This window comes from Lynx canadensis, chromosome A3 (assembly GCF_007474595.2).
Source record: "Lynx canadensis isolate LIC74 chromosome A3, mLynCan4.pri.v2, whole genome shotgun sequence".
In the NCBI taxonomy this organism is placed as follows: Eukaryota; Metazoa; Chordata; class Mammalia; order Carnivora; family Felidae; genus Lynx; species Lynx canadensis.
In genome coordinates, this window is record NC_044305.1 from 47,518,619 (window position 1) to 47,527,098 (window position 8,480).

At 51.2% G+C, this 8,480-nt stretch overlaps 1 protein-coding gene across 1 annotated transcript; it reads left to right on the forward strand.

The window, feature by feature from the left end:
* Positions 1-585: 585 nt before the first annotated feature.
* SSTR4 (somatostatin receptor 4) lies at positions 586-2,445 on the forward strand. Its single transcript, XM_030309016.1, has one exon. It carries the CDS (start codon positions 586-588, stop codon positions 1,747-1,749), a length of 1,164 nt encoding a protein of 387 aa, XP_030164876.1. The 3' UTR covers positions 1,750-2,445.
* The last annotated feature ends 6,035 nt before the right edge of the window (positions 2,446-8,480 follow it).

The following is an 8,480-nucleotide window of genomic DNA, read 5'->3' on the forward strand; positions in this document are numbered from 1 at the left end:
TGGGACCCGGGCAGACCGGGAATTCACAGCGACGCCTTTGGGAGCTTCAGGTTCCGCTTCTAGGAAATGAGTTTAATGATGGGACAGACCCTGCAGGTCTTCGAGAAGATCATAGGGGCAGGGGGGCGCGGTGGACAGGAGGAGGATGTCAAGCGCCCGGCTAAGGGCTCTGCACGCTCAGCATAGTCGCTACCACCCCAGGGCCGCGTTACCCAAACGGAGGACTCTGGGACCCCTAGCCCCGCGGCTGCAGAGGGCAGAGCAGGGGAGTGGGAGGCCAAAGGTCAGACAAGACAGGATCTGAGGTGAGCAGCTGAGGGGGCGGGAGGTCCATCTGGGGCTCTGGAAGACCTGGGGCGGGGCTGGATCCCAGGCGGGGGCGCAGAGGTGGGCAGGCCGGGCGGGGCGCGCGGGCGCTGGGACTGGGGTGCGGAGGGCGCGCGGCGCGGGATTGGCGGGCGCTCCCCGCGGGGCCCACCGCAGGCTTTTCAGGCGGAGCAGGCAGAGGCGCACGCACCTGCACCGGAGTCCCAGGGCAAGTACTCTCCACCGCGCTCCCGCCGCCCCGGGCGGGCACCCCTGGGCATGAGCGCCCCCCCGACGCTGCCCCCAGAGGGCGAGGAAGAGCTCCAGACAGCCTGGTCCCCTGCGGTCAACGCCAGCTGCGCCCCTGCTGAGGAGGAGGCAGCGGCGGGGACCGGGGACGCAGGGGCACCGGGCATGGTCGCCATCCAGTGCATCTACGCGCTGGTGTGCTTGGTGGGCCTGGTGGGCAACGCCCTGGTCATCTTCGTGATCCTCCGCTACGCCAAGATGAAGACGGCCACCAACATCTACCTGCTCAACCTGGCCATCGCGGACGAGCTCTTTATGATGAGCGTGCCCTTCGTGGCCTCGTCGGCCGCCCTGCACCACTGGCCCTTCGGGTCTGTGCTGTGCCGCGCGGTGCTCAGTGTGGACGGCCTCAACATGTTCACCAGCGTCTTCTGTCTGACGGTGCTCAGCGTGGACCGCTACGTCGCCGTGGTGCACCCTCTGCGCGCCGCCACCTACCGGAGGCCCAGCGTGGCCAAGCTCATCAACTTGGGCGTGTGGCTGGCATCCTTGCTGGTCACCCTGCCCATCGCCATCTTCGCTGACACCAAACCGGCTCGGGGCGGCCAAGCCGTGGCCTGCAACCTGCATTGGCCTCACCCGGCCTGGTCGGCGGTCTTTGTGATCTATACTTTCCTGCTGGGCTTCCTGCTGCCCGTTCTAGCCATCGGCCTGTGCTACCTGCTCATCGTGGGCAAGATGCGGGCGGTGGCACTGCGGGCCGGCTGGCAGCAGCGCAGGCGCTCAGAAAAGAAGATCACGCGGCTGGTGCTGATGGTGGTAGCAGTCTTTGTGCTCTGCTGGATGCCTTTCTATGTGGTGCAGCTGCTAAACCTGTTTGTGACCAGCCTTGATGCCACAGTCAACCATGTGTCCCTCATCCTCAGCTACGCCAACAGCTGTGCCAACCCTATCCTCTATGGCTTCCTCTCAGACAACTTCCGCCGTTCCTTCCAGCGGGTTCTCTGCCTGCGCTGCTGCCTCTTGGATGTCGCAGGTGGTGCTGAGGAAGAGCCCCTGGACTACTATGCCACTGCTGTCAAGAGTAGAGGTGGGGCAGGATGGATATGCCCCCCACTCCCCTGTCAGCAGGAGCCCTTACGACCAGAACCCAGCCGCAAGCCAGTCCCTCTCACCAGGACCACCACCTTCTGAAGAACCCTTTCACCTCCTCCCCAGCCTGGCCACCTGTAAGGGAGTCTGTGCTACCCTGACACCCCAGCAGACTGCCAGTCCTAGATGCTCATCTAAGAGCCACCACCTGTTCCCACCACAGCCACAGCCACCTTTTCCCAGCAGTCTATGGGCCAGCCCCAAGAGCATCAAAGCTCCTTTCCTTTGTTCTGTCCTCAGGACTCTGGTTTCTAGGGGGGCACCTCCATGGGGGTAGGACTCCTCTGACCACGTCCATGATGTTAATTATTCCTGGATCTCTGACTAGTTTCCGAGGGGTGGGAAGCAGGGGGATGCCAGGCAGGAATGGCCATCTGCATGTGACGTGTTACAGAATCTCTGCCTTGGAGAGGGCTGTCCAGAGGGTGGAGGCAGCCTGTGCCCTTGCTCTCTGCAGACTCTGCCTGTGGTGGGGACATAGCATGTTCGAAAAGGGAGGGGAGGAAGGAAGATGCCTCCAAGCACACCAGTGGCTTCCATTCCTGGGAACTTTTCTAACTGAAATTGATGCATGACAGCCTGGGGCACCTCCAGGCCCAGTGCCTGCTTGCAGTCAGAAATGTCACTCAGTTTTCTGGGGCTAGCAGCAGGCTTCCTGTGAGTAGGAAAGGTCTGGAAAGTCATGATGTGGGATTTGTTATGAGGCACAAAACCAGGTCAGTGATGATAATAATAATAAAGCAGAAAGGATGAATCTCATCTAGCTCCTATGGTGTGATTTTTTGCCTTGACCCTTTGTCATGAGAACATGAGACCTCATTAAGTTGACCAGTTTATACCGCAGTGGTGAGTGGGAGGGAACTGGAGGTGGGAGGGAAGAGACCAGAGAATGCAGATGGAAATCAGCCCAGATTTTGGATAGAGGAGGCAGCTCTGTCACCCACTGTTAAAAAAAAAAAAAAAATCGCAATTCAGTAAAACACCAGCCAGATGTACATAATAAACATATCTAGGCTGAACATGGTAAACAGCTGTAACTTCTTGCCTAATGTTAACCCAAGGATAAATTAGCTTTTCCCAAAGGAAAAAGTCAGCTTATGAGAGCTTTAATCCTGTTTTCTGTGAATAAATCCTTGCAATGCTTCTGTAGGGGCCTGGAGTGAAAACATGCAATTAAACATATGTGAACAGCCGTGTGGGAGACTCCACCTGGCTGAGCAAAGCAAAACACCCTTCTGGGTTTGGCCGGCCCATCCCGGTGCAAAAAGGAAGATAATCAGGGAGGGAGGTGAGGACAGCTGGAGAGAGAGCCCCTCTGCTCTTCAAATGGGGTCAGCCTTGCAGCTTCCTAGCAGGAGGGCTTCAAGAGAAAACACGAGGGACCTGCCAGCCTAGCAGAACTTGCCTGACTTGAGCCTTTTGGGGCAGCCAGCAGGCATCCCAAGGTGGGCACAGAGGGCTTCTAGGAGGCTAAAGAAGATTGAGGAGGGCAGAGCAAGGCCCAGGGAGATGCTCTGCTTCCACCATGGGCAGGGGCTCCTCTCTGAGGAGGAAACAGAACAGGGCTCTTCCCTGAAGTGTTAGAGCCAAAACCAGAGTCTTATTTGATATGAGCAGATGCCTGGTGTATGAGAACCAGGCAAGAGAGCTGACTTCTGGTCCTAGATATAAACATTGTGTGATTCAGGCAAGTGACTGAACTCTAGGGTCCTCAGAGTTCTGTCTGTAATATCACGAGGTCTTCCAATGTCGGCACAGTGTGACAGAGAACTAACCGTATGCTCTTTTCCATGTGGCTATAGAATCTAGCTTCTTCCCTACTGAATGAAAAACAAAAAGCCTTACCTACGTTGTGTTTGGGCATATAAGCATTGGATTCTTACTCCTGTACATGGCCAGCCAGCAGTATGATCTGTAGGCGGTAATCAGTGTTGATCCAAGTGTGTCTCATAGGGCTGGGTGGGTGAGGTAGAGATGAAGGCCATTAGGGTCTGCACATTGGGGTGGTCTACATCTGTCTGAGAAAGAAAATGTGTAGCCAATCTGTATTGCATCCCAGAGACATGGCTGTGGTTTGGGAGCTCCTAACTAAGGTGCAAGAACCCCTTGAACTCACAAACATGTGTGCACACATGCACACACATGCATGCATGTGAACACACAGACATCAATTGTCCCAAACCTATCATACCCACTAGAGTTGCCTTGGGCATCTGGAGTAAGCCAGTGCTGGTGTTGGCTGGCCTTGTGTAACCATAATTTCTTAGCAGTCTTTAAAACTTAATTATTTCTTTGTTCCCCAGTGCCTGGCAGCATGCAGCAGTGTGGTCACTCAGTAAATGTGGTGGAGGGGCCACTGGAAAAGATCTGACATGGGCGTGGGCTGCTGGGCTTTTGCCCCCTCTTGGGTGGGGGGCTACAGTCCTTGTCTTCAGTGTCCAACAGTGATTCACACCAGGCCAACTCTCTGATGAGCAAGACGGAGCACTGACCAGGAGTCTTGGCAACACTGGGCTGGGGTGAGTATTTGAAAATGCAATGTTTTTAACTTAGTTGGTGATGGCTGAAGTAGAGGTAGCCTTAGGTGATGAAAGGAAAAATCCCTGAGAGGCAGGGGCCCTCCATCGGCCAAGCCAGCCAGCAGTGAATGCTATAATTTCTCTGAGCCACAGTTTCTCACATGAAATATGCACAAAGCAGGGTGTGGGTTTTGAGTTCTTCTCAGCTGTAAACTGCCTTTTCAAAAGCACTGAAGAGGCATGCTGAGGCAGTGGGAGGGTGAAAGACAGCATTCTTCTATGCTTAGTGCTTTCTCTATCCCTTGTTAAAAATTAACATTAATGCTGCCCCTGACCTGGGAGTCATAAATCACGCAGTGGAGGGGCAGGCTAGGGGTGGAGAATGTGCTGCTGGCCAGTGTCTTCCTCAGCTGCAGAGCCTTCTCACTTCCTGGCGATTAGCAACTTAGCACCCACAAAGTATCCCGGGCATTTGTTGGGGGACATATTTAGAGCCCACCAACAGTGGTAGTTAGCATCAACCCTGAGGCCTTTGTTAACAGCTGATTACATGAACCCCTCAGGTTCCCGAGCAGAAAATTTGCAGAATTTGTGAATTAAAGTCAGAGATGGAAGTAGCTCGGGTCCTGAGAGCATTTCACATTACACATTTCACCTGCCTCAGGGGTCAGCCATGAAGACATGCAGGCAGGCTCTGGCCTGAGTCCTGCTTCTACTGACCATAACAGCTTTTGGTTTCAAAGTGAATGAAAATATTTTTTACCTGGATAGAAACAGCCTTCAGACACCCCTCAATCAGTGAACTTGCTTTGCATTTTAAAGCTGTCTTTAACTTACTGTTCAGTGACAAGCCAGGTGTTTATTTTCTCCAGATGATTGTAAAATGATATTTGAACATGACAGGTGATCATCATTGGAATTCTTGCCCAACCTGTCAGCTCTATGTCATTGAACAAAGATGCATACTATTTTCATTTTTTCTTTAAATTCTTGGCTTTGGGGCGCCTGGGTGGTGCAGTCGGTTAAGCGTCCGACTTTAGCCAGGTCACGATCTCGCGGTCCGTGAGTTAGAGCCCCGCGTCGGGCTCTGGGCTGATGGCTCAGAGCCTGGAGCCTGTTTCCGATTCTGTGTCTCCCTCTCTCTCTGCCCCTCGCCCGTTCATGCTCTGTCTCTCTCTGTCCCAAAAATAAATAAATGTTGAAAAGAAAAAAAAAGCCATGGCATCTTATGTAGAGAGAAAAATAATTAAAAAAAAAATCTTGGCTTCACTTTCATTAAAAACAGCATACCTAGCACTCCTTGGGTGCCAAAGGCTGATATCAAAGGAAAAAAACAAAAAAACAAATGTATGTTTCTGCTGTGCTATTCAGAAACCAGACATGGAAGACTGACCAGTGGCTAGGCAAATTCCTATAAATTTGGGTTCCGAAGTTCTTCTCTGACATCCCTGTCTCTCACCACCCCTTACCCAAAGCATGTGGCAGAAAAGCCTCAGATTCCTTAAGCACAAATATCAGAGTGCTAAGACACTGTCCTCAAAGCTCTGCTTTGTGGAGGTGTGTGCTGGGAGTGTGCATCAGACAGCACTCTGAGTGCTGCTTCTGGCAGCTTCGAGGTAAGATGGGGAATCTCCACAGACAGCTTGGAGCTTAGAGGCAAAAGATGAGCCTTCATCAGAGAACCACAGAAATGATGGTACAATTTTAAGCTAAAATAAGAACACACAGGAATGGACTCTGGTTTCTATGAGATGATATACTAAGAGAACCTGACATCGTCATAGGGTAGGTTTCCCCCGGAAGGTTGCTGGAGATGACATCCTCATAAAGATGAGTGGGAATCAGCCAGGAGAAGAAGGGGTGGAGTGGAAAGTGCAAAGGGCTCAAGGCACAGCATGTGCAAAGGACCTGTGATGGTAAGCACTGAAGATGCGAAAGATGACTGGAACAGAGGATGAATGATGCCCAGTCAGCAACAGGCACTAGGAGACAGACCAGCAGTGCCTCATAAGTCCCCTTGAGGATTTAGGACCATGCCATGTCACAGCAGTGGCAGACTTTAATGAGAGGGTCAGGTCAACCTGGCAAAGAAACCCATCAAGGAGTCTTGAGTCCTTGTAAAGTTTGGGCACTTGTGCCCTCCATTTTTCAGTGCGAGGCTGGCAGGTGGAACGTGTTCTTTCCATTTCAACAGTCATCAACTTTTTTCAACAGAAAGTCAGAGTTCCCAATCCTATGAATGGATTGGCCTAACCAGGAGGGGCACCTTTGAAAGTAGGGGAGAACTAATATTAAAAAAAATCCAAGATCATTAACTGAATCACTCAGAATGGAAGTACTGACTTGGTTAAAATAAAGCCTTTGGCTTTCTATTAGCGAAAGACACTGTGGGTACCCACTGATGCCACATAGAAGTGTGGTGCCTGGGTCTAGATGGGCTGCCTGAGGTCAACGCTGGCACAGTGCAGATGTGCAGTGGCCTGGAAAGAATAGACTTGGGGACACACAGACCAGGGAGAGAGAATCCACATACTAGCCTAGTGGGACCGCAGGAAAAGCTCTGTGGCCCCTGGAGAAAGGCCAGAATGACAGTATCTACCCCCTGATTGTGCAGGGGACTGGCCCAGAAGAAGGCTAAACATTCAGAGAGTGACCAAATGACAGAGAAGGAAAACAACAAGGTCAATGCAGAGAATTGGCATGTTTTGTTGTATTTTTTGATGTTTTTAATTTTTTTTTTAATTTTCATTTTATTGTTGTTGTTGTTGTTGTTGTTGTTATTCTAGAGACAGAGAGAAAGAAAGCAAAAGACTGCAAACGGGGCAAAAGGGCAGAGGGAGAGAGAGAATCCCAAGCAGGCTCCCTGCTCAGCATGGAGCCCGACTTGGGGCTCGATCCCACAACCCTGGGATCATGATCTGAGCTGAAATCAAGAGTCAGATGATCAACCGACTGAGCCAGCCAGGCACACTGGTGTTTTTTTAAATCAGGATTTCTTTAGCCTGTGATTTATTTTCAATCTATTTTTATTGAAGTATAATTTACATAAGGCAAAGCTCACTCCTTCTAGGTGCTCAGTGCTATGAATTTTGACAAACCTACACAGTTACGTTATTTAACTGCTACTGCCACCCCAAGTTAAGATGGGGACTGTTGTTGTCACCAAGCATTTTCCTCATGGCCGTGACACATGCCTTGAGAGGGCAGGTTGCCAATAGCATGGAGGACATGAGGGGATCAGATCTGGGGCAATGTGATCCCTAAATTGAGGGAGGCCCTCCACCCAATACCATTTCCTGAGCTCCTTTACACAGGCAGGGATCCCTCAGGAAACATTACTCAGGAAGCGTTGCCCTTTCGACCTCCCATATATGAAAAGAACCACCCTGGGCTCCAGAAATCCCTCACCCACAACCATGGGCTTGAGTATGTCTCTGGGCAAGGTGCCAGCTTCTTGATGACCTCATAGGTTTTTACTCTGAGCTCTGGAAAAAGAGCACGGCTTCCCCTCCAAGCCAGGGGTTCGGACTCCCTCCAAAGCCTTGCAGAGTGGATACCCCTCAAGACCCCACAGAAGCTTCATTTCCATTGATCTCAGGCCCATGGGCTTGCTGCTGGGTAGCTCTGTGTTTACTGAAGCCTTGTCCTGAGCTCTGGACATTCAGACAAATGAAACAGAGAAGCCAGGATTTACTCCGGGCCCTTCTCAGACTTCCCTTTCTTGTCGTGTTACTATTAGACTTATGAAGCCCCACCTTTAGGAGAAGGGCAAAAATGTTTGAAGAAAGACAGGAATCACATTCTGGCAAAGAATCACCAAAAGTGTCACTTTTGGATTCAGTCATTATTTCAAGACAACTTTAACAATATGTGCCCCTATTACAGGCAAGATGGTGTGCAAAGCTCTAGTTCCCCAGAGTCTGTGGGAGTCGTGGGCCCCTGTTCTCAAGGAATTAAATGGAACTGAGGTGGGAGGCAGAAGGAAGAGGGGGAGGATTCAGGATACTGTTGCAAAGCCCTTCTTCCTCACTGGGTGGCTGAAGGAAGGTCTGCTGGGGTCCTACAGCCCATGAATATGCAATTGAGGTCAGCCTCAGTGTGAAGCCAGAAGAAAGATTCCAGAAGGACAACAGAGAGAAGTTGCCACATGTCCAATATGCGGAGGGGAAGAAGGATAATCAGTCATGGGATAAAATCAGTCGTGATATGTCCCATTAAAAAAAATAATAATAAAAGATTTATTTCAGACAGAAA